Here is a 25,803-nt window from a genome sequence, read left to right as displayed (position 1 = left end):
TAAAGCAAGCAGCTTGAAGTAGTGTTTCATAGAATGGGTTATATTGGAAGGAACCTTGAAGATCATCTAGTTCTAGCCCCTTTGATGTGGGCAGGGTTGTCTAGGATCCCATCCAGCTTGGCCAGAAATGCTTCCAGAGACAAGGCATCGGCAACCTGTCCTGGCACCTCACTGCCTTCTGAGTGAAGTATTTCTTCCAAACAGCTGACCTAAATCTACCCTCTTTTAGTTTAAAACCATTTCCTCTTGTTCATGGTATCAAACCATATAAAAGTCAGTCTCCCTTCTGCTTGTAAACTCCTTTCAAGTACTGGAAGACTGCAGTGAGATCTCCCTGGAGCCTACTCTCCTCCAAGCTAAACAAGCTCAACTCCCTCAGCCTTTCATGCCAGGAAGGGTGCTTCAGCCCTTTGATTATCTTCACGTCCCTCCTCTAGATGTATTCCAACAGTTCCATATCCCTCCTGTGCTGGGTCCCCAGGTTTGGACACAGTACTCCAGATAGGGCCTTACATAGGCAGAGTAGAGGGGAATAAGTACCTCCCTCACACTGCTGGTCACAAGTCTTGTAATGCAACACAGTATACTACAGGCCTTCTGAGTGGAAGGGACACACTGCTGGCTCACTGTGTCTGCTACAGGCCACTGAACCAGGATGAGGAGATGAACAAGACACTTTATAGACAGTGGGTGAAGTCTTGAACCTCATTTCATTCCAGACTTGGTGAAGCTGTGCTGACTGCCCTTGATCACCTCTGCACCTCCAGGAGGAACTACTCCAACATCTTCCCAGGCACAGAGATGAGGCTCACTGACCTCTAGTCCCCTGGGTTTTTCTTTTGTCTCACTCTTGAATATGGAACTGATGTTTCCCTTTTTTCAATTTCAGGTAACTGCCTGGCAGCTGTGATTTTTCAAATATGATGGAGTGTGGCTTTGCAACTCTGTCAATAAGCTCAGATACCTCCTGGACCAGAATTCTTTCCTCCCCTATGACCTAGATGGATCCCATCAGGCCAGATGCCGAGTAAATTGCCCCATGGTTGAAAAAGCCAAAATTCCTGCAGTGGCACCAGCCTCTCAGCCATGTATTTATCAGATGGGTTTTCCCGATCCTCTTGGTATCCCTTCCTGCTGCCTAAAGGATAGAGGAAAACACCATCTGTACTCCATCAAATAACTGCCCCAATCCCCTGGAGTCCTTTTTGATAGCCCTCAGGCTTCTCTCAGCAACTTCGTCCCTGCCAGCTTGAACTGTCAGTAATGGTTAAAATTCAGAGGATTGAACTCAGGACTCAGGTCCTTCTCTGCTGTACACCTTTCAAGTAGGTTGTGCCCTAATCTGTACTGATGCTTGCAGTTATTACTCAAGCACTGGTAACATGCCCTTTTTGAACCTTGTAAGGTTCTTCTCTGTCTCTTAGCCTGTCCAGGTCTTGCTGAATGGCAGCACAGCTGTCCAGTGTGTCAGGCATTCCTTACTTCCTATCATCAGGAAACTTGCCAAGGGTACACGTCATCCTTTTGTAGAGGTTGCTAATGGGGAAGTTTAAGACCAGATACAGTATTAATCTGTGGGGGATGCTGCTAGCTACAGGCCTCCAAATAGACTGCACAGCTGATCATAATCCTCTGAGCTCTGCTGGTCAGTCAGTTCTCAGTTCATCTCACCATCTGCTCATCTATTCCACACTTCCTTAGTTTACATTTGAGGATTATGTGGGAAACAGTGTCAGAAGCCTTGTTGAAGTCCAGGTACACAACATCTGCTACTCTCATCTGCCCAACTGGTCATGATGTCACAAATGGCTGCCAGATTGATCAAGCAGGATTACCTCTTGATGAATCCACTTTGACTATTCCTGATAATCTTCTTTTCTTCCACATGCTTGGAGATGGCATCCAGGATAAGTTGTTCCATCGCCTTCCAAAGAATGGAGGTTGACTGGCTGGTAGCTTACCGAGTCCTCTTTCATGCATTTCCAAAGACTGGAGTGACACTGAGTTTCCTCTACTTCTCAGACACTTCTTCCGTTTTCTGTGACCTGTCAAAGATGACAGAGGGCAGCGCAACAATCACTTTTGCCGGCTTAAGTGGGTTCTTACAACAGTTGTTGCAGTTCAACCTTTTTGTGTTGTGAGTTTTACTTGAGCTTTTTAGACTGTTAAAAAGCTAAAGGGCATGTGGTAATGTTTGAAGCTTCATTTCCAGTAAGGCTGTGGTGAGAGCAGATAGTTGTGATGAGAAGCAGATGACCTTGCCTTGTGTTTGTTTGTAGTGGATCGACATTATACTGCAAGCTGTACTTTTGTGAGACTCCCATTACTGAATAACCAATAATCTCATAAACATGGAGGAACTAACCTTGCAAAAACCTGCTCTGGATTTACCATCACAATAGTTTCTAGTTTAATGTGCTGCGAGGTCAGCCCCTGTTCAATACTGTTCTCTATTTTTACATCTAACATGTTTGCAATTGGAGAGATTTCTATAATCCCAAATAAGCCTTACCCATTATTTTTTTAATTTTTTTTCCCCCTCGTTCCCCAAACTGGAATTTGCCCATTTTTTTTTTCCTGTGATTCAAGGGAATTTGGTCACTGTCTGCAGCAGAAGCTTTGGGATCATGGGCATGGAGCTCAGGCTATGCCAAACTTTGGTTCTTCTCCCCTGCGTATTTTTCCCAACCCAGTGGAAGCCAGAGCACTCTGTGCCCATGGTAACATGCATTAGTGATGTTATTTATTTCCTTCTTCAGAGTATCCTCCAAATTTGTTATGATGCTGTCTCTCATGGTCCAGAGAAGTTGTAGATGCCTCAGCCCTTGAGGTTTTCAAGGGCAGGTTGCATGGGGTGCTGTGCAGTCTGATCTAGCGCGAGGAAACTTTGCCATCAGGGAGGGCTGGAACTAGATGGTCTTTAAGGTCCCTTCCAACCCAAGCCATTCAACAGTTCCGTGATATGGGCCTGTTACTCTTCGCATAGCTAATGGCAGTGCTTGACAATGAGTATTGTAGAGGCTCAAGGCATCACAGTTTCCCTTAGCTGTGTACCGTCTGACAAGAAATAATGCTGGCAGTTTTTCTTGGTGTGGGCTGCTTGATACTCTGCAGGTAGATTTCTATGGAAGATGGTTGAGGCTTTCTGATCTCTCTTGTCTCTTATTAGCTGACTTATAACAAGAAAGAATGTCCCTGGTGAAGTGGTAGTAATGGAAAGTGTTTAAGAGAATATGTTGACAAACCTAGTTAGATTTTACTAGCAGCTCTGCCATTGAAATAGTCCAAGCAGAAGAAGTTAGGTTTTACCAGAGTTCTGTAAAATGTGAACTGTCTAGAGGTAGGCCTTGAACATAGCTTCAGGTGGCAGTACAGTTGAGGTTCACACAGGTGTCTCTGTGAGATCTATAGACTATATATGGAGAGAACAAGTAACCAGTGTGAAGCATAGCATAACTCATTGGTCTCTTTGTATTGATTCACCTGCTCACCAAACCTGCTTGTTTCAATATGTTTGCTGCTATCTTCAAAAACAATTAAGATCCTGGTTTCAGAGTTCCTAGGGCTAGTTCACAGGGATGTTTTATGTAATAATAATCTTACTCCAACAGGGGGATTATAACTGCACTACATGTGCATCTAGATTTAACTAGTGACTTTATCAGCCTTTCATGGCTGTTACAGAAGGGGTAGCTAAGGCTTTCCTTTTTTCAGGTGCTTAGGCTGAAAGAATGAAAGTAACTGAATGCAGCAGTTGTTTGAGATGTTTTATGTTTTTTTTTGTTTGTTTTTTAGGTTTGGAAGGCGCTTTGAATCCCCTCTTTTGTGGCAAAGCATTATCATGATCATAACTATGTTACTGATGCTGAAACTATGCACTGAAGTACGTGTGTCCAACGACCTAAACATAAAACGCCGCTCTTTTTCAGGTTAGTGACAGGGACTAGCTGTTGCGGGGTCTTTTTGAAAACATACTGTGCACTGTGTTTTGAACGAAAGTTCTGCCTGAACTGCAACCTTTCTTGATAAATCAGTGTTTTACTAACTTCTTTTTTGAAATCACTCTCTTCCATGTGAGTACTTAAAGCTGTAGTTTTGTTTTAAATGGGTCTTGGTTTAGTCTGGAAATTGAAGTTCTGACTAAAAATTCATGGCATATAGAACTGAGTTTCATATTGTTTTTCTAGCTTTGGATATCTTTTTTTATTTTTTAAGATCTTGTTATGTATAATAAAATATCTTTTGAGCTCTGCTTTCTGTCGAGTTCATAGGTTAGATCCTGATTGTATGCTGTTACCTGAGATCTTATTTGGTAGTTACCAACGCTTGCTTTTGCAAAGAATTTCTGCATATTAAATTGCTGGTCATCATCTGTGGTGGCTTGGCAAGGACCTGCTGGTCAGACTTGAGGAAAAGAAGGGATTGTAATGGCTGTGGATGCAAGGGCATGTCACCTGGGAATTCTGTCTGGACTTGCAGAGAGGGGATTAGGAAAGACAAGGCACTGAACTTGTTGAGGGATGTTAAAAACAACAAGAAGGGTTCTTGAGGTAAATTGTTCAGAAGAGGCAGGTCAAAGAGAGCATACCTCCTTTTGTAAATGAGAAAGGAGAACTGTCTACAACAGATATGGAAAAGGCTGAATTACTAAATGAGGTCTTTGCCTTGGTCTTTACTGGCAGACAAGATTCTTGTATTCTCACGTCCACGAAGCTTGCATCCCTGAGCCCTTTAGTTGGGAACTGGGGGAGTAAACCCCCAGCCCCCACTGTAAGTGCTGAGCAAGTCTGAGATATCCTCATGAGACTGAGTGTATACAGGTCCATAGGCCTTGGTGACATGCATCCCAGAGTCCTGAAGGAGCTGGCTGATATGACTGTTGAGCCACTCTCTATTGTATTTGAAAAGTCATGGCTGTCAGGCGAAGTTTTCAGGGACTGGAAGAAAGGAAATGTTACTCCAATTTACAGAAACAGAGGAAGGAGGACCCAGGAAACTGCAGGCTGGTGAGCCTCACCTTTGTGCCAGGGAAGATCATGGAACTGCTCCTCCTAGAAGCATGTTAAAACACATGAGAGATGAATGAGTGATCTGAGACAGCCAGCATGGCTTCACCAAGGGAAGGTTGTGTCCGACCAATCTGGCGGCCTTCTATGATGGAGTGTCGATGTCAGTGGACAAAGGGAAGACAACTGATGTAATCTACCTGGGCTCGCGCAAGGCATTTGACATGGTACCCCACCACATTCTTGTCTCTAAATTGGAAAGACTGTTAACAATAATAATGATAACAAATTGGTTGTAAGGCTGTAGACAGAGGTTTGTGGTGAATGGCACTATATCCAGTTGGAGGCCAGTGACAAGTGGTGTCCACAGAGTTCTGTTTTGGTACTGGTGCTCTTTAAAATCTTCGTCAGTGACGCTGATGATGGGCTTGAGTACACCCTCAGCACATTTGCTGATGACACCAAGCTGAATGGTGTGGTTGACACATTGGAAGAAAGGGATGCCATCCAGAGGGATCTCGGCAAACTTGAAAGGTGGGTCCATGTGAACTTAATGAAGTTCAGTATAACAAAGTGCAAGCCCAGATAGGGGTGCAGACTGGAAGAACTTCTTGAGAGTAGCCTTGTGGAGAAGGGCCTGGGGGACCTGGTGGGTGAAAAACTGAACATGAGCTGTCCGCTTTCTCCTGCAGCTCAGAAGGCCAATGGTATCCTGGGCTCATCAGAAGAGGCCAGTAAGGACAGGAGTGTGATTGTCCCTTTCAACTCTGCCTTTACAAGGCCCCATCTGGAGTATCACATCCAGATCTGGGGCTCCTGGTACAGGAAAGATGTGGAGCTGTTGGAGAGGTTCCAGAGGAGGGCCATGAACGTGATCAGAGGGCTGGAGTTCCTCCTCTGTGAGGACAGGCCTAGGAAGCTGGGCTTGTTCAGCCTGAAGAGGAGAGGGCTGCAAGGAGCCCCTTGCACGCTTCCCATATTTAAAAGGGGATTATAAAAAGCAGGGGAATCGACTTTTTGCTAGACGTAGGCAGTGATAGGACAAGGCAGTGTGGTTTTAAGGTCAAGGAGGGAAGGTTTGTCCAGAGAGGCTGTGGATGCCCCATCCCTGGAACTGTTCAAGATCTGGTTGGATGGGGCCCTGGGTAACCTGGTCTAGTATTAGACTTGGAGGTTGGTGGCTTTGCTTGTGGCAGGAGGGTGGGAACTTTAATGATCCTTGAGATCCCTTCCACCCCAAGTCATTTTGTGGTCAAAACAGAAGGTGCTGTCATATCATAGATGGAAGATTGTCCTTTTGTACATAATTTCCTTGCTTCTTTTTTAGTGTGGAATTTATGGGTATTGTCATTTTTTAAAAATCTCATTCCTTATGTAATCAAAGATTCTTGCTCAGCAGAAGGTCTTCACATTTTTTCCCCCTGGATGAGAAACATCAGTAGTTTTTGTTTCTTATAGAAGAAGGATAAACAGCAAAATAGTTTCTTGTGTTCGACTTGTAGAATTTTGTATCACAGCCTATTACAAACAAGATCAGAATTAATATTATCAGCTTTTTATTAGTTCTTTTGCAATTATGAGTATATAACTTATTCTCTCTGTCTGTTCTCCTTCCTTATTGAGGGTCTGATTCAGGTTGAGATATTCACAGCCGTTACTAGAATGCAGTAGACATTGTCTGTGTGGTAATTTATCTAGTAGCTGAGGAAACTCATTCCATTCCTGCTTACTATGAAATGCAGTATGATATTGTTAAGGTAAGTGAATTCATGTGGAACAGGGTCTGTAATACAGTTCTTGAACACCAATTGGCAAGTCTGGTAACGTTACTCTAGCAGGATGAATGACTTAACTCTTTTCAGCCCAAATTTAGCAGCGATTAAAATTTAGAATCCAGAGAATGTTTAGGAGAGAGAGTGCCATACTTTCTGCATCTCAAAGCTAGCATTTCTTGAACTTGCCGAAAGGTTTCTCTGCCCTTTTACACGCTCTCTTGCAGTAACCGTCAGTAACCTTTGGACAAAAAGGGAGGGTATTCAGTTTTGTATATAGCTCTCTTCAAACAACTCTCCCTGAAAGACATACAGTCTTCCAAAGAGTAATTAGTCTTTCCCTTACCAGGTCATCGAGACTCCTCAAGGTTGTGTTGTGTCATTTGATCCTTCCTGAAACTCAGCTTGTTACATTTAATTAGCTAAAGAGACTGATTTTTTTTTTTTTTTTTTTTTTGCCTACTCCTGGACCTTAATTGTTAGACTTTGGAATGCTTGCATTCTTTGAGACTAGCTAAAATTGTTTTCTTAAGTGTAATTGGTTTTGGTGGAAAAATTATCTCAAGAATTATCTGGCTATACAAAACAGGCACACTGAGGACTTTGATTCTGCCAGCTACAATGTGATGTCTCAAACATTTGACTGGTTTCAATAATATGAAATTTCTTTAAAGCAGGGCAGGGAGTTGGGTTTGCATTTCAAACCCGATATAGGTAGGAGTGAGATCTGTGGTTCTAATCTTACTCCTGATCTTATTGTGTTAGTTTTATGGTGATTCAGACAAGCTGATAAGTCCGTGTTCCTCATAGTTTGCCAGGTCAGCAAGAAGCTGTGCTTGAAGTCAGTGTTTGTCATGAACCTTACAGAATCCTGAGTGGAGGGTGCATGGTATCTCTGTAATAATACGATTCTTCATGTGACTGATCTGGAATTTGTATCTTCTTTTGTTTTTGTCCTCTACCTCAATGTTTCTATTAAGTAATCCAAACTATTTAGGAAGTGAAGTTTTTTCTCCTTTCTTGCATTACTAGTAAATGCTGTATTTCTTCCCTAGCCACATTGGTATGTGTTTATCATTGATCCTGATTTATGTGGGACTTTCCCATATTTTTCCATTTTTCTCACAGTAAAGTTGTTTCGTAATGGCTAGTTCAAGACATTTTAAGCACACTTTTCCTGAAGTGTTAAGGAGCAGGCTCCTTTAATCCTGACAAGCTTGTTCTGTATTTTCTAGCCTGATTTGTGGTATCATTGACTTAAAATGTTTGTCATATTTCAGAACTTAGATGTAAAGCTGTTCATTTACACACTGACACAGAAGGAAAAATACAGTCTCCTGTGGACTCTTTTCTAGTACTGCTTGATTATTTCTTTCAGCTTCTTTATGAGGAGCTAATTAGGAAAACTCCTATCAGCTGTTTTCTCTGTGAAGAAGGCTGCTCTGAAAGTAATGCCTCCTATTTTATCATCTTGGTCCACAGTGGCAGAAGTGGATGTTGGTGATATGGCTGTACATGTTGTACATTCCTGCCAGTATTCCATTATTCTGTTTTGTTGTGTGATTAATGGCAGCAGCAGGGCAGTCTGACAAAATGATGTTTGACGTAGAAGTGCATGTGAAGTAAAGGTATAGAAATGAATTGAATTCCCCAGTGCTCAAAAGATTGTACCCACTGACATTCATCTGTGCTTGCTGAATGTTTCTGGAGACCAAACGGTGGATATAAGCACAATGAGGTGGTAGGAGGTGTGTTTCAGGAGAGACAACAACAGCAATAGGTCACCTTTGCTGTTGCAGATTTTTGAGCACTGAAAGCAGATCCTTGTATATTGTTGGTATAAACACATAGCTAATAGTGACTGTGTTGAAAATAGTTTTTTGTAGCTGCATCCATACCGATGCTGTGTTGTTATTCAGTACAGAAAAATTCAAGGTTCAGTGATGGTTTCTTTTGTTAAAATTGTTTCTGTTCAGAATTCTGTACTATTTCTAGGGCATGAAGGTACTACCATGCTATAGTCATCTACATATTGAAAAACAAAATCTGTGTGTCTTGACTCCAGAACCAAGACCTTTTCAGGAAGCAGAGTGCTCCCAGATACAGACTGCTAAAAAGCATTTAATCACTCGCAAAAGTGCTGACAGACCAGGACAGAAACTTCACAGAGACTTTGAATGGCACCCAACCAGGAGTCTTCCTTTTCTTCCCCAAACTAAGCAAGCCTTTGCTCTTTTTCTAACAAACATTCAATTCCAGTTACATCCAAGGTGTTGGGACAGGTATTCTGCACCATACGCTGGAAATCAGTAAACAGCTTTTGTTAAAAACAGGCTCTTCAGCATCTTCTCACAGTAGAGCCAAAGCTCAAGTAGAACTTGTGATCTTCTGGTATTGCATTGTGGTGTTTTTTTTCCTGATAATTTATCCACTTTTTGTCTTCCTTCCAGCTGCTTCTTGTCCTAATCTGCTTTATAAACTGTATCTTATTTTAGCACTTGGATCTCCTGAAGAGTGTTGATATTATCACCAAAAAGCCCTGTTGCAGAATACATCATTTTCTACTGGGGGAATTAAAGAGAGTGATAACATTTTAATGTAAAGAATGATTGCAGTTGGAGTCTACTCCATCCTTGTTGATGTGATTAGCTTAAGCTGAGACTTTTTGAAATTAGAGCAGCATTATCCATAGGAAGTAATGCAACTGATACTGTCTTAGCTAGTTAAACATGTATTTATATCCTCAAAGTTACTGGGGTAACAACTTGTTTTCTCTGATAATGAAAAACAGAGAGAGTTGGCTGTTTCTCACCCTAAGTGAATTGCTGTTGAGTTGTGCATTGAGACTCTTTTGGGCCTTCCTGCTCTTCAACCCTATTTAAAATCACTGAGTGAGAGCTTTATAGAAAGCACAGAGACTAAAACTTGTTCTACATTGTTTTGGCTTTTATATAAAACAAAATGTACTGACTAAATATGAACTAGAAGACCCACTGCTTCATATAATCACACAAATCTATTTTGTCTTTCCTTTCTTTTTTCCCTCTCAACTTTTCTTTTAATGTAGCTGCAGATAGTAAGGATGAAGAAATTAAAGCACCTCCCAAGAGATCTTACCTGGGTATGTACTGTACAAACCCACTCTGCATGAAATTGTCATTCCAACTGCATATTTTGTGCTTTGCTATGTTATTTATTTTTTGTGACCATTATTAGAAATGATTGTATTATCATTTCTATGACAAATGTTTGTTTTTGTGACGTATTAAAGCCTGGTGTGTGGTTTGTTTTAATTTTCCCTTCCTCACCTCTAACTTTCACAGAAGAAAAGGTGCTTTCAGCTCTATTTCATAAATCACTTTTTGATGACCAGTTGAATTAATTCCATTGTACATTTCTGCAGTTATATCTTTCTCTTTCTTCTCCAAATTATAAAAGCAAAATTGATAAAGGGATTCGTGTCTTCAGGGTTGTATTTCTCCTCTTCCAGCCCTAACTCTAAAGGCAACTAAGAAGATTACAGGACAGGAGTGTCTTTCATCATTGTTCAGGATGCTAGATGAGAGATTGCTTACAACGTCTGATATTCAGCCTGCATTATTATGATGATTTATGTAGTCTCTATTTCTATACTTACCAACAGACAGTTAAGGAATCTGGATGTAGTTCTGAGAAATTCAGAATGACATTAATCTGTCTATAATTTGAGTACTTTCTTGAAAACAAAAGACCAAACACATTAAGATTAAATAGACTCTCTTTTAATTTAGATTTTATTCATCTTCTTGATTTCTCCTTTCAGATTTAGTGCCAAAATGTACCGTGTATTAGTTTGATAGCTGTATTTTTGCAAGGCTCCTTTTTGTTTTCAAAACATGTTTTCTGGACTTGGTATCAAACTTTTATTTTGCTGTCTGTCTTCACATGTAATCATTTTCACCAGCTTGCAACACTAACCAATGGAATGCAAACTTTAAACAGACCTGTCCTTGTTGTGCCTATCTTCCTGTTGCCTTTTTACTAGTATTCAGCAGTTCTTTATTTACAGTAGCAGAGTTGGAAATGGCTGCCTGTGATTAAGCATTTTTAAATGTTCTATTTAAAGTGGTTAAAGTTAAACAGAAATAAGTAACTTAATGTGACCTTTTACTCATTTCTGTGTGGGTGTTTTTTTAAAGTTCTTATTGTTTAAAAAAAAATACTTGGTTCTAATGCTTAAAAAGTTGAAGTTTGTAAGAGAAGAAAACACCATAATTTTAACTAATTTAAATCTGAAGTGTCTGGTGAGTTATATGCTACTTAGTCAAAGGGAGGGATTGTTCTATACTGGTGCAGCATCATGTTGAGCATTGGGTTAAGTTTTGGGACTACAATATGAGGTAGACATAAAACTGTTAAAGAGCATCCAGAGGAGGGCTATGAAGATGGTGAAGGGTCTAGAGGGCAGAGCCATATGAGGAGCAGCTGAAGTCGCTTGTTTGTTCCGCCCAGAGAAGAAGAGGCTGAGTGGAGGCCTCATGGTGGCCCACAGATTCCTTGCAAGGGGAGCAGAGGGGCAGGTGCTGATCTCTCTGCTGGTGACTAGTAATAGAACCTAAGGGAATCGCATGGAGCTGTGTCAGGGAAGAAGGGGCATACTGAATGTTAGGAAGAAGCTCTTAATTGAGAGAGTAGTTGGGTAGTGGAACAGGCTCCCCTTGACAGTGGTCATGGAATCAAACTTGTCAGAGGTCAGTTATTATTTGGACAGTGTTCTCAGGCATCTGTTTGGATTTGTAGGTGGAAAGCCAGGAGCTGGACTTGATAATCCTTGTGGGTTTCCTCCAACTCAGGACAGTCATTGATTTACTGCTGTGAGGTTTAATGATGGGTTAGCAAATCTGTTCTCTATTTTAATGGGATTATTTTTATGGGTGCAAACAGTTGAGAAGTTTTGATGTCTTTATGTTTGATATGCATTTGGAAGTATGTCCTGGTGGTTTAATGAGTGCTTTACATCATCGCGTAAGTCATGCCTTTGCTGGCAGGGTGTTTAACTGATTGAGTGATATGTAGGAAGATGACTTGAGCATATGATAGGAAGATGACTTGAACAGGTTCTGTTGAGACTACTGTGTGGCTATGAGGATACTGCTTCTGACGTGAGTACCACATCTATTCCTTGTTAACGGTGAAGAATTAAACCTGGGAATGAAGTCTAAATTTTGTGTGCATTTTAGCTGGAGTGAAAACCTGTAGCCACACGGGGGTGCACTTGGGTTTCTAAATCTTGAGCAAAGCCCTAAACTGGAACTTGTGAGAGACTCGCTCTTCTTACCGGGCTCTAAAAACAGTGAATAAACAAACTTTGAGGAATCTTCTTCCTCGTGGTGGGAGCCAGACTAATCAGTTAAACACAGTGTCAGTGGTGAAACATCTGAATGTTCATATACAATATACTTGTCTCTTGATCATGCTGATCAGGGAACATATGCTGCAGAGGTCCTGCTTTGGAGTGTTAGAGAGACTTGAAACTTTTCCAATTGCCTACATTTTGAGTATGTCACTGCTTCTGCTGAATTCCATAACCTCTGGCATGTATGCCAGTGTCTGACTGTCCCTGTGGTGGATGTATTTAATAAGACTATGTTTCAGAAGACCTTAATTATAAATGAAGACATTAATGTAGTATTTCCTTGTGCTGGATACTGAAAGGCATATGTTACTGAAGCACCAGTGCTTTGCTATTTTCATTACTGCATTGAGGGAGAATAAAATATGATCTTGTGAGCTCAGATTTGAATCAGAGAATTGTTGATATTGAGGGAGTTCTAGAGATCATCAAGTCCAACCCCTCTGCTAAAGCAGGTTCCCTACAATAGGTCACACAGGTAGGTGTCCAGATGGATCTTGAATATTTCCAGAGAAGGAGATTGCACAATCTCTGGACAACCTATTCCAGTGCTCTGTCACACCACAGAACATCATCACCCAGAGTTATTACTGCGCTAGCAAAAGGGTGGTTTCACCCACTGTATTAAATATTGTTTATACATTTCATGGCTGCAACTATGCACGTTAAAGGTAGTACACTCTAAAATTATGTGATACTGTATAATCATTAACTATGCAGGTAATGGAAAATTACATCGTCTCTGTTGAACTGGATAGCTTTTGTGTAATGGATTTTACTGCAAAAGAGCATTTTATATGTCATGCTTTCAGCCCATAATGCACTACACTGATGATCCTCGAATATAAAGAATCAGCAATAGCTTTATTCTCCTGAAATATTCTCACTTTCCCCCACTATATGTTCCCAGTTCATAAATGATGATTCTCACTTAAGATGCACTTACAAGAAAAGGATTGTTAAGCCCTAGACTGATGTCTCAACTGAAAAACAAATAAATTCTACAGTTTACTCCAAGTTAGTCAGAATCCTTGGGCTGTTGGCTTCTGAGAGAAGATGAAGGAAACTGCATTTCTTGCCTGTGGTCTGAAACGGGAGAACTAAGCAGCAAATCATAGGTGGTGTGTATGCCATGTGAGTGGTAAGCAAGGATGAATCAGGACAGGGGGTTGAATTGCTTCTACTTTCCTGTGTGTTTTTGATCTGTTGTTGGTATCAGAAAAACGTGTGCAGTCGGATGTGTTTTGTTTTCACCCTCATTTAGTCTGGGGCTGCTGCTGCTCATTGCTTTGGGCTCAGCATGGAGAAACATCTTAAATTTCAGCTTTTCATATTAAAGAAAAGACTCCTGACTAGTCTGTCATCTGCAGACAGTGAAGACAAGCCTCTTTGTCTCTGCTGATTGCGCAGGGCCTGAATCATTAGCTCAGAATCTTCAGTTGAACTTCATTCAGATTGTTCAGACTTGCTGGGCTGAATACTGCATGCTGTGGTGCTGAAAATCAGGAGTGCATCATATGAAACTTCCCACTCTCTGTTACAAAGGTTTGCTTGCCAGTTTTCGGAGACCATAAGTTCACAGTAGTCCTTATTAATGTAGATTTTTTGAGGTTTGTTGTTGTTTTTTTTTTTTTTTTTTTTTTTTTTTAAATGAACCTGCAGGCACAAGGCATGCTGAAGAACAGAAGCTGAAAGAAATACCCCTCTGGTGCAATACCAGATTGTTACTTCTGATGTTGGTAAATTAACAGGTTGCCTGAAGAGCAGTTTAGAAATGTTAATAAGGAAAAAAGTTGCCTATGAATTATTCCTGTTTCTGAATATTAGAGAAAATAGGCATTGTGGAGAACAGTAAAGAGCTAGGCATTCATTGCAAGGACTCTTTGGTGGGAATGCTACAGTAGCACAGGTTTTGCCATAGACATTAATAACTAAACTCTTGGCTAGATGTGCTTTCAATAGTGTAAGAAATCTGTTTCTTCTGAACTTAGTCTTTTAAACATCTTCCTATGCTTGTGCTCTCATCTTCACTAAGGTATGATAGTCAACTTCTGAAGATGTGCAGTACCCTTCCTTTCCTCTTGTCATGATACTTTAATAGAATAAATTGTTTTAGAGGAAATGATTGCAGTAAATATTAGAACAAACAATTTAAACTTGTACTAACAAGAGGTGTGTTTAAAAGAAAACAGTCAAAATTGTTGTTAAAGTTGGTATATAGAAGTTAATCAAACTGTAATGTGTCTGTAAAGAAGAACCAGCCCATCTCTTTCATGATTAAATAGGTACAAGGTTTTCCATCCCAGCCTATGGTGTGACAGTGCTGTGTTCAGCAGTGCTGGCTTAAACAGATGCTTGTTCCAGGTCACAACCTGTACAGGCTTGAGCAGGACATTGTGACAGTGGAGAGACAGGATGAAAGGAGGATTTCTTTGCAAGTTATATATTGCTGAGTACACCTTGGAGCCTTTATTCATTCAAGCAGGTTTGTTGTGTTTTTTTTTTTTTTAGCATGTTAGAAATATATTAAATGGTCATGTGTTAGATTATCTTTATTTGCAACTTTATCAAATTCCCTTTGTTTCAAAATCATTTCAAATTCAAATGTGGAGTAGCAAAAATAATAATAAATGAACTTCAGCATACTGCACTTATATTTTGAAGAGACTTTAAAAGTTGATCTATTTTTAGATAAATTTTTACTAAGCTTTACTTATTTTTCTGGCCATCTCATCCTACTGTGCACTGAGTCATTATTCAGAGACAGAGAGGAAAGTGGGTGTTCATTGAATCCTCTTGTTTCCTGATGTTTGAATAAGTGAAACAGTAAAAAATGGTTCTTGCAGAAGCGAATAAAGCTTTCTAAGGTCTGATTCCAGTGAAGTAGCCAGTAAGTATTTGAATTTAGTATCTGACTCTTAAAACCTATGAAGTAGATGCAGAGCTATTTAAATAATAGATAGGTAAACATAGGCCTCAGTAAGTGTGCATAATCATGTTTTAAATTTTTGATTAGTTCTGTTCCTCAGAGAAATGCTTTTAATGTTTAAATTTCTCTTTATCTTTTTACTAAAATAATTATGTAAGTTGTGTGAAAGAAGATGATAATAGAGTGAGGTTGAGGAAAAATAGGACATTTATGAAAAAGTGTTTCCTTATATTCTTTTGAATCAGCAACAGAAAGTATAAATAGTGGGGTTTTTTCTGCAAATCATGAATTTATAGCAAGGGTCAGGAGATATGCAGCCAGCTTCTTTGATTGCTTGTAATGAGCATGTTTCCTTCGTATGAAAGAAACTACATGACTGGCCTTCCTGATGTTCTGAAAGCTGCTTTTCATATGTATTTATGTGCCCTATTTTCTTCTTGTTCTGCTCTGATCAATATGCATTATATCCACTGCATCATCTCCCATAGGCAGGGGAAAAAATCCAAAACCCAGAATTTAGTTTTGACAGTTTTTGTTTGTTTGTTTGTTTTTTAACTTATTTTAAGGCCTTGTTTGACTTGTGTAATTCCATATACGTAGCTGGTGTTGAAAATCTTCAGGGGCTGAGGATAGATGACCTTTAAGGTCCCTAGCAACCCATTCTATGAATGATTCTCTATTCCTTTTCATCTGTTTTTTCTATTTTTCTTTCTTTTTTTTTTTTTTTTCCAAGTCAATTCATAATAACCACTAAAACTTGAAATGACTCCTTGCTTATGTTGAAATTTTATGTTGCTGCCTTTCTCTGGTCTTTGTATGCTGTATCTTGTAATAACCACAGGAGTTATTTTAAGGAAGTTTCTTTTGCTTTAAATTCTTTGTGTCTTCAGAGACACTGTTTATTCCCTTAGACCTTTCTTCTTGTTGGGAGTGGGATGTAGTAGAACGTGTAACAGTACACTCGGTGAACAGTGCAAAATTGTCAGAATGACTTAAGAGTCTTATCCATGAGTTTCTCATTAAATTTCTGTGCAGTAAATGTCAGAGATTGAGCATTTTTTTGGCATCTGCTGCACACAGAAGTTTAATGAATTACTCATGGACACACCTACTGTTAAGCAGTTGATCATTTACGGTTCATCTGTTGTCTTCCTTCCCATTCTCTGCACTCCTGGTTCAGGGATATGTCAAGGACTTGGCAAAGGAGGGCAGAACCACACATATGGGCAGAAGAACCAAGGGCTGTACCCTGTGGTGGCAAAGTCATATAATTGGGCACACACTGCCAGTGCACTGTCTTCTACTTGTGGTTTTTTTGTTTGTTTTGTTTTTAAATAAACTGGTTATATTTCTAAAGGGATATAGCAGCTAAATTAAAAAGCAGCAGCAGTTAGGCTGACCTTGCTGCCAAGCATCTTGGTACCCAAGTTTTTCCTGATACTCCTTTTAACTTGTTCAACCCTAGCTCCATTCCTCTTGGTCCTGTCTTGCCACCTCAGTTACTACTGACAGAGCACTTTCTGGGAATACATTTTGGATCTGTCTGAAGTTGCAGTTGTTTTTTTTTTTTTTCTTTTCAGGTAGAATATTGAAAAAAGAGGAAAAACTCGTGTTGTGTGGCTTCAGAGGGAAGTGTTTCAGGGAACTAAGCAGCTGGAGGGGGATGAGAGGGACTTGTACTTCTTTTTGGAAACGAGCAGCATCTGATTGCATTATCTTTAATAGTAATGAAGACAGAAACTTAATTAAGTATCCTACTGTTACCTTTCTTTGCAGATCCTGAAGTTGCCTTGAGTAATGGAGCATTAAACTGCATACATAGGGTGTTCTGGTATTCAGAAATGCATCTTGTGTAGCAACCAATTCTCATGTCAAAGCAGGCATAATTTTGCTGTATTATCTATGGCATTGTGGTATTTGAGGCAGCCTGCATCTGGGCTAATGCTAAGATCTTGGTTTTGTAGGATTTAGAAATATTTTTGTTAATCTAATTTTAGTCTTTGCATGGAGTATGACTATGATGAGTCCCCATTATTTTTCAGTATCATAGTATTCCTAATATCTTTTCAGATTTAGACTTCAAAGAATAAGTTACAGTACTATTCAAAATTTTTCATAGAGTATTTATAACTCCAGCTACAAGAATGTGGAGCCACGGCAATCTGCTCTGCAGTACTCAGGAAATACCTGCTTAGAAGTAAGTCTTTAGTCTGGATGTCGTTGTGTACAGCCTGATAGGACTGTGGGTGATAGCTTAGATAAACCATGATGATGATAATGTAAAATACTGTTGAAATGATTGGGAAATCAGTAACTTGTTGCTATGTGTTCTTCTTGCTGTAGTATCCATATCATCCCTGCTTAGCTTACTTTCTAAAAAAGAAGCTGGTTTATATAGTTAGCTTTGTATGTAGCCAAAAGAAGAGTGAGTGTGGCTATAATCTGCTGCTTTCATTATTAGTGAGGTTGAGAGCAAAGGCCTGACTTCAGAACTGTACCTGCTGGTGCAGTATTGGGGGGGTTATTTTTTTAGTTTGACTTGCTGTGGATTTTTTGATGCTCTTGACCAGGAGGTGAGCTGTATGATTCATCTGACTGTTAAGCTGTCTTTCTCTGTCAGTCATCTTGTAACTCAGCCAATAGCTGCTTTTTTCCAGCTTTTGAGATAACTTCATGGAGACTGTGTGTGAGAAGGATGGTCAGTGCATTGGAATAGGAAGAAGGGAGTTGTCTTCTGTACTGAGCAGAGTGCAGAAATAGCAATAATACAGTAGATAACTTCAGTAAGGCTAATCTTCCTCACAGAGGAAATGCAGTCCTATATTAGAGGTATGTTGTGCTGAGGGACAGTATGGAAAGTAAGAAGCTTTGAGATGGGGCCAATGCTGGAGGAAAATAAGGCAGATATTCCCCCATTCTTGTGTAATGTTTTTGAGGAGGTGAGTGTGATATGACAAAATGGAGATCTAGTAATAAGAGATTATAAAAGCTGGTGACATCACATAAAATGAGGTGAGGAGAAGTAAGCTGAGTAGGTGCTTTCAGTGGAAACAAAACATAGATTTCATTATATGAGCTGGGCTGTTATTTCCAGAAGGTTCATGACTCTGGGTTACTTCACTTCTGAAGAGGAAGAAGAGACAGTGTTTAGGTACTAGTGTGAATGCCAAGAAAGAAGGGACTGTAGGACAGGAATGTTTTAAGACTGACATGGGAAGAGTTGCTTGAATACTGTTGTGGGAGGGCTGTGCAGGTGCTTAGAAGTATGTAATGATGCGGAAATTCCCAAATCACAGGTCTGAAGGAATGAAGACAAAAAGTGATAGTAACATTTTCATCTATGCAAGATGAAGGATTTCTTAATTTTTTATTATTATTATTTTTTTTTTTTAAGAGGAGGAGGTAGAATTAGAGCAAGAGGTTCTTGGTGCTAAACTCTCACTTCCTCTCTTTTGTAACATGAGCGAAAGATAGCAAGTTCCTCTTCAGTTCCAGCGAATGTTAAAAACACACTGTCTTCATGCAGCGTGTTGAATATTTGTCATTTCTTCAAAAAAATTATGAAAGAAAATTTAAATGTATCAGTTTTCACTCTCTAGTGCTAAATCCTTTTGTCTTTCTGAAATGAAGGAAGAAAGTGCCTAGCTGGCTAGTCATTTGAAGCCTTCCAGCTCTTATAACACCACTTATTTCCTGAGTGCCTTGTGAGGGATGCAGGAATTTCAGAAGGGAGATGGGAGAAACTCACTAGCTGGCCAGGAGCTGTTGGGAATAGGCAAGGTGAGAGGTGTTAACCCATGGGTGTTCAATCTTTGGCTTATCTGGGCTGTACTGCGTGAAGAAAAATTGTTTAAGGGCTGTGTTTACAAAGATTGCACTGAAAGTAATGCCTCCTAATTCCATGGAAGAAACTGCAAATAACACAGTAATGCTACTTAATAGAGCAAAATCTAGCTATGAAACATTCTTTTACAACAGTCACCTACATTAGCTATGCATTTTCACTAGCCATGAGCAAGAGCCTGTGCACCATGCTCATGACAGTCTGCACTAGAAGAGATAACCTGCCGTCACCACTGATATAATGCACTGCACACCATTTTACTGCGCTCACATCTACTGTTTGCCCTCCATAAGTGTTTAGCAAGCATCAGTGAATGTCAATGGGTGCAATTTTTTCAGCACAGAAGAATTCACTTCCACACGTCTGCTTTATACACACCTCCGTGTCAGATGCCATTTTGTCAGACCACTTCTCTGCTGCCATGTGTCACATAACAAAATATAATGGAATTTTGGCAGGAACATTGAACCTCTACTGCCGTGCTACTGACATCCATTTCTGACATCATAGGCCAACATAATAAAATAGGAGGCATTTCTTTCAGATTAGCCCTTGTAAAATACACAAAATATAGCTAATGCATATAAATAACAAAACTTTTATTTTAATTTTTAATGTCTCTTTCTTAAAACATTAAAAAGAGAGCAAAAAAGACATAAAACTAGTGGGATATGTGAACTTGCTTTTGTGAAACTAATTTGTGCAACTAACACATCAGGATGGTTTGATGGCAGTAGTTGTGATTCTTAGCTCTCAAGGTGTTCATCAGGTTTTTGATGAAATTTTACTCTTCCTGTATTTCATCCTTGAAAGCAGTTGTTCACAAATGTGCATACTGCCAAGAATTGATAATGAGTAAGACGTGACAGTGAAGTGAGGGCAATTTCTCTCTGGTAAGATAAGTCTCATAAAAGTATGATAAAGAGACCGGATTAAATTTTGGATTGAAAATCTATACATTCAATTTGAAATTTCACAAGTAATGCATTTTATGTCAACTGAAAATTGAGTCTCAAATATACAAAAAAAAAAAAAAAAAAAAGGATTATTTTTTTGGCCATCTTGAAACATCTTGAAAATTTCCTGTATCAAAAGGGAAAGCACAGATGCTTTTTTTTTTCTTTTTTTTTTTTTCCTATTCACAGTACTGAATTTAGCCAGTGTATCAAAATGCATAAAATTATTTGCTGTAACTTGAGTAAGCAATGCACCTTCCTCGTGCCCTGGTTTCAGCCCAGATAAGGTTAACGGCATATTGATGTTTGGCTGCTGGTGATTAATTGTTGCATGCTCAGGAATGCACGGTAGGGCTTCTATGATGGTGTGGAGCAAGGGGCAGGCTGCATTGTGAGTAGTGCTGGATGGTGTATAGCCCACAAGTTGGACATGTCTCTGCTAACCTATGTGCTTTTCTGCATCCTGCTGCAACCCTGAAATTGGGATTGTTGGGAGGCAAGTGATGCTGAAAGCAGGGAGGGGTCTGGTAAAACTGAAGGACTGCAGGTGTACAGAAATCAGTGCCATGGCCCTAATATCTGCTGTAGGTGCCTCCTGAGTCTTCTTCAGGGATGTTGAGAAGTTTATGATACAACTGTTGATTTCAGTGCCAGAGCATACCTTAGGGCTGTCAATTGATGTATGTGCTCTGAGTTCATTTCTCAGTTAGGGACTGCAAGTCTCTGTTTTCCAGCTGTTGTAAGAGTTGGCCTTGTTGTTAGGTTGAGATAAGGAAGGACATCATTTTTGTCTGCTGTTCAGAGACAGCAGAGATCCCCTTTACAGCAGAGATCACAAGCTTCGACTCAGGAGCATGTGAGAGGGAGCTTGTTGCCTATCTTATCGTAGCCCAGTGGTTAAGACAGAACAGTGAATAGTTGAACTTTGTGTACGTTTTATAGTGAACAGGCAATGGATAGTAACCTGAAATATTCCCTAGCTATGGCTGCAGTTTGTAACTGGTGCAGGTTGGCTGAATTAGCGGTATCAGTTGATCCCTTTCACAGCACCTAGGCCTTGAGGTTGTGTATTCTAGTGTTAAGGTAAGGATTGGATATTTGACTGGTAACTCATCTACCTTGCAAGGATAGGTATTAAATATAAGGACCTGGGATAAATACATTTACAGGGTATGCAGTGATGGGGCAGAGGATAAATGATTTTAAACTGAAACAAGGTAGATTTAAATTAGATATTAGGATGAAATTTGCTACAATGATAGAGGTGAGGTTCCATTTTTTGGATGTCAGTCTTTGCTTTGCTCTCACAAAGGAGCTCACATCATAAAATGCTTTTTAGCTAAATATGACTTCACTGTTTGAACCTCTATGTCATCTTAAAGTGAGTGTCATCACTGGACTCTGTGTCACTAAAGCATAAATTCTACACCGGAGTCTTTAATTTTCTACTTGCAGTTTGGCTTGATTAATGTTAACCACAGCAGTTGGCAATACTGTTTCTATCTGCTTTATATATTTCGTATCTGACATGCAGCATGCCTCTCTGAGGAGGTTTTTTAATTTCATCTTTCTTTATCCTTTATCTGTATAGACTAATCTGTATAGACTTTTCTACAGATACTGCGCAAAAGATCAGCTGAGCTGCTCCTTCCCTGGCATCAATAGGATTTTCCAACATAAGTATCTCATCTATAAATGGATCAAGATGTTTAAAATGTGGGTCCCTGAGTGGATTAAAGATCTCAAGCATGGGTAATAAGATCGTACCTTTCACTGCAGTAATGTCAGTTCAGATCAGTCCAGGACATTAGTGTTTGGGAGTTACCGTTCCAACTAAGTTGACTACATATGGTTAGAAATTTGTGTAATTTTTTTCGTGGTCAGGTTGGGGTCTCGTGAACAGTAAAGTGAACGTTGCAAGCAGCGCCTAGCCATTTCAGAGAATAGAAAGATATGCATCTGGTCTTGGTCAGGTTTTGAGATGTTTAGTAGAAATATACTGTGGCGTGGTAGGATTTCCTGTTTTACCTTTTCAGAGCAAAAGAATTACATCTGCAGGAGAGACAAAAACTGGGACCACTGTTAAAGGACAGATATGCTATTACTTTTTTTCTTTAGCTAAGCCATTCCTTTTTTTCCTGGAAGTAGTTGGTAATGTGGACTCTGACGTGTAGTGTCTTAAAGAAGACTTCAGCATTTGGAAAGTAAGCCTGTTAAATAGAACATTTAGCGATTGGACTGTTTTTAATATAATTCAGATGTTTTTCTGAAAGGCTAATGCAGAAGTTCAGATTGTTCTTATCCCTTTCTTTTCCTTTATTTCGAGCAAAACATTTTCAATCACATTATAATGGAAGCTAGAATTTACTCATAATCTAGTGCAGTGGAACAGATGCTGTATAGCATCATTGTGATTTTGAGCAAGAGACTAAACAGAAGAGAATCTGTCTCTCTATTTTCAGTAATTAACTATTGCTTCAGCTGGAGCCGTGTCACACACCAGTTCTCTCATTTATGTATGTTATTATAACATAACTAATACGTAAGATTTTCAGGCCAAGGATGATGACTAAATGACTTAATTACCAGATTTCTTGTCTGCCCAATACTAGGTTCAGAGATGTGAGTACTTAACATCAATGGAAATGGGCTACAGTACAGCAGTACTGAGTAGGCACATGTCAGTGTTCACATGTCTTCAATGAGGTCAGCGACGAAATCCATGGCCTTATGAAGTACTTAAGCATGTGATTACCTCATGGATTTTGTAGCTGACTTCACAAAAGCCTTGTGAACACTGACACAAACTTGTAACTTTGGCATCTGCATATAGGTATGATTCTTTCATTTCTGTTAATAAAATTAATTTGGGGAAATAAAGAATTGCTGTACTATGATAAATATCTGAGGGCATTGTTCAGACACATTTTGAACCCTGATAGGTTCATGGAACAACACCCATCTCTCTAGGAATCCTTTCCCAGCGTCTGTCTGCTGTCATGGCACAGATGTAGGGTCAGCAAAGTGGAGGGAATAGAAAGTTTGGGCATCATTTTCCTTGTTGCAGTTCTTCCTGGTTCTTCCTATTCTCCCTAGAAAATGCAGTATTCTGTCTCATGTCTTATGTTTTCTGCTTTATTTTGTTTTGTTCTTCTTTTGTAAACCTCCAGAAAGGAAAGCCTTCACAGGGCACACCGTGCATGTGTGGTGCTGTCACGCTGAATTGGCTATGCCGGCAACAGGTCTACTGTTTTATTTAGTTGTGCATCCCTGCCAGTGGATTCTGAGGCTTAGGAACCACTGCCAGAAAGTACTGAATGGCGCTGTCAGTGTAGTCATTATTTTAGTTCTGGATAATGGGTGGCATAATGCAATTAAACAGTGCTATTCTATAGGTTAAATATGGCTTCTAGCTAGTTTTGCTTTCCTCTTTGTATGACAACGTAAAATGCAGTAGTTGTCTTGAGGCGTAATTTTGATGCTGAGTACTGAAATAGGGATATTAAATTAACAAAGAATGTCTACCACACACTGAAATGTGAAAAGGTGCAGCAAATGACATTATTTGGAATATGTATGTACCCTTAAGCACCTACCTGCCTGTGCAGATTCATTCTCATTTCACTGAGTTTGGTGTTAACGTAAGCCAGCAGAGGTCAGTATCTTCCTTGACAGAATTAACAGCAGGACTTCTTTCTTTTATAGTGTTCTGTACTTCTGCTTAAAAGGCAGTGACACAAATTGGTGTATATTATTATTTGTCAATAAGATAGCTATGTATCTTCCAGCGGTATGTTAATGTAAGCAGGTGTCATGTTTGGTTTGTTCTTTGTCCTATTCTCTCATGAGGGTGTTGTTTAGCGATACAATGCTTTGTTTTGAGAGATATAAAAATGGGTATGAGGCCTGCACATAATTTTGCTGGCAAAGCAAAGTACAAATGTGAAAAGTGCATTTTGTCCTTGGAATGGAAAGTGGTGCTGTCTATGGGAAGCCTTGTTCCAGGTTGGATTCTCTTCACAGCCCTGCACCTTCTTCAGCAAAGCTGTGCTGCCTGCGCACAGAAGCCTGTCCTTACTGCAGGCAGCAGTAGCACACCAGGAAGCAGAGATGTGGACTTAACATGACCTTTTTTCAGCCTGGATTGAGGCAGTTTGAAAGTGAAGACAGTAGTACAGGCATGCTCTTATTTAGGACTGATGTGGTGGGGGCCTGTACTTGACAGTGTGAAGTTTTTTTGTGAGTCCTTCTTACGTCAGGTCTGTTAGGATCATTGCTGGAGTTTTGTGCTTCATATCTGAAGACAAACACTTTATCTTTAAAACTCATTTTTGTAAATATATTGATAATTTATAATTTTTTGTTATTATTGTTTCCATGTTGAACACACCCCACAAAAAGAAGTTTTCCAGATCAAGTCATGGGCTTTTTTTGCTGTTGGTGGTGTTGAGTTGCCTCTATTCCCCCTTAAGTCCTTATTCTCTTATTTTCTATTTCTTTGTGCTTCCGAAGATTGACTTTTTCATATTTACCATTTCTCAGTTCTACTCTGATGAACTTTGAGCCAGGTTGGGAAGTTTTATTCTTCCATTTCTATTCTGTTGCAGATTTTGACTTGAACTATTTTTGGCATTGGAGCAAGTTTACGGACTACGTGCAGTGTGTCCTGACCTTCACTGGTATCACCGGTTACATCACTTACCTCTGGCTTGATTCATCTCTCTTTGTGGAAACCTTGGGCTTCCTTGCAGTTTTCACAGAGGCTATGTTAGGTGTTCCTCAGCTCTACCGTAACTACCAGAATAGGTCCACAGAAGGAATGAGGTATGGTGTTTGCCTTAAATAAAACAAGTATGTGTGTGCGTGCTTAGATAAATATTTTTATAGCGTGAGAGTGCTTTCTGTGCAGGGCAATGTCATCTTACTAGACTTCAATTGAAAATACTGCAGTTATCAGGGTAGACCCTCTGTCAGTTTAAAATGGCGCAGCGCTGCTGTAGACAGTAGGAGCTTATTTATATCCCCAAGATCTGACCCATTGTTCAGTCCTAGCTAGACAGTTCCAAGATGAAATATGCTGTATTAAAATAATTCTTAGAGCTACTGCTATTGCCTTTAGAAATGGTCTGAAGAGGTCCTCTGTATCTAAAGTACTAAAGACAACGTCTATAGCTAGTAATTGTTGTAACTCATGCTCATTCTTTGTTCTTACAGAATTATTCAGCTCTTTTCTGTAATATGTTAGTAGTGTTAGTAGCAAATAACATCAGTATGTAAAAGCTTGTACCTGACATATAAAAGAGCTTAAACATAGGGAGATTATTTATGTAAGCAGGTGTAGGACAGAAAACTTTAATCTTATGCCCACTGTTGAGACACTGAACTAGATTATAGTTTCATACTATTGTATTTATCAGTATCAACACTAAAGTTTCCAAATTGCAAATGAAACTTGTACGGCTTTTGCAGAGGGAAAAAGTTCACCACACTGCATCAGTGCACCAGTTTGTAGGAAACAGTACAGCAGCAAATTCATTTCATGAAGCACTTTGGTTATCAGTGACTGCTTTGAAACAGTTCCTCTTTAATTGCCTTTAAACTTGCTGACATAATTTTTGCTTTGATGAAAACAAATAATTGTCCCTGCCTCCCTCACACCAAAGCAAGTTATGTCTGTTGACGCTATTCTTTTTGCTCGTTTAGAAATCTGCTTTGATACACAAGGTGTTTTCTTATTGGAACACCATTGATATTGAGTCAGGATTTCCTTCCAAAGTATTTGGATATTCTGCATGTACATACTGCCTTGGACAATTTTGTGCGATACCCAGAAGACTCTTTACCTTCTAGACCCTATTTATACCCTCGTTTGACTTTCCCCTTTGTTTTTAATCTGTGAATTAT

At 39.6% G+C, this 25,803-nt stretch overlaps 1 protein-coding gene across 4 annotated transcripts in view; it reads left to right on the top strand.

The window, feature by feature from the left end:
* The window catches only part of SLC66A2 (solute carrier family 66 member 2), a 44,952-nt gene that overhangs the window by 4,812 nt on the left and 14,337 nt on the right, over nt 1–25,803 (top strand). Inside the window, exons 3-5 of one of the 4 annotated variants that reach the window (XM_015854796.2) lie at nt 3,796–3,929; nt 9,846–9,899; nt 24,507–24,723. In XM_015854796.2, the coding sequence (XP_015710282.1) occupies nt 3,796–3,929; nt 9,846–9,899; nt 24,507–24,723 (405 nt within the window). Of the gene's footprint in view, nt 1–3,795; nt 3,930–9,845; nt 9,900–10,268; nt 10,941–24,506; nt 24,724–25,803 lie in introns of those variants that run through there. The other 3 variants (XM_032442522.1, XM_015854798.2, XM_032442523.1) reach the window with 3 other exon arrangements.

The sequence above is a fragment of the Coturnix japonica genome, chromosome 2 (assembly GCF_001577835.2).
Source record: "Coturnix japonica isolate 7356 chromosome 2, Coturnix japonica 2.1, whole genome shotgun sequence".
Classification (NCBI taxonomy): Eukaryota; Metazoa; Chordata; class Aves; order Galliformes; family Phasianidae; genus Coturnix; species Coturnix japonica.
Note: the sequence above shows the minus strand (reverse complement) of the source record. Positions and strands in the feature narration are given on the sequence as shown.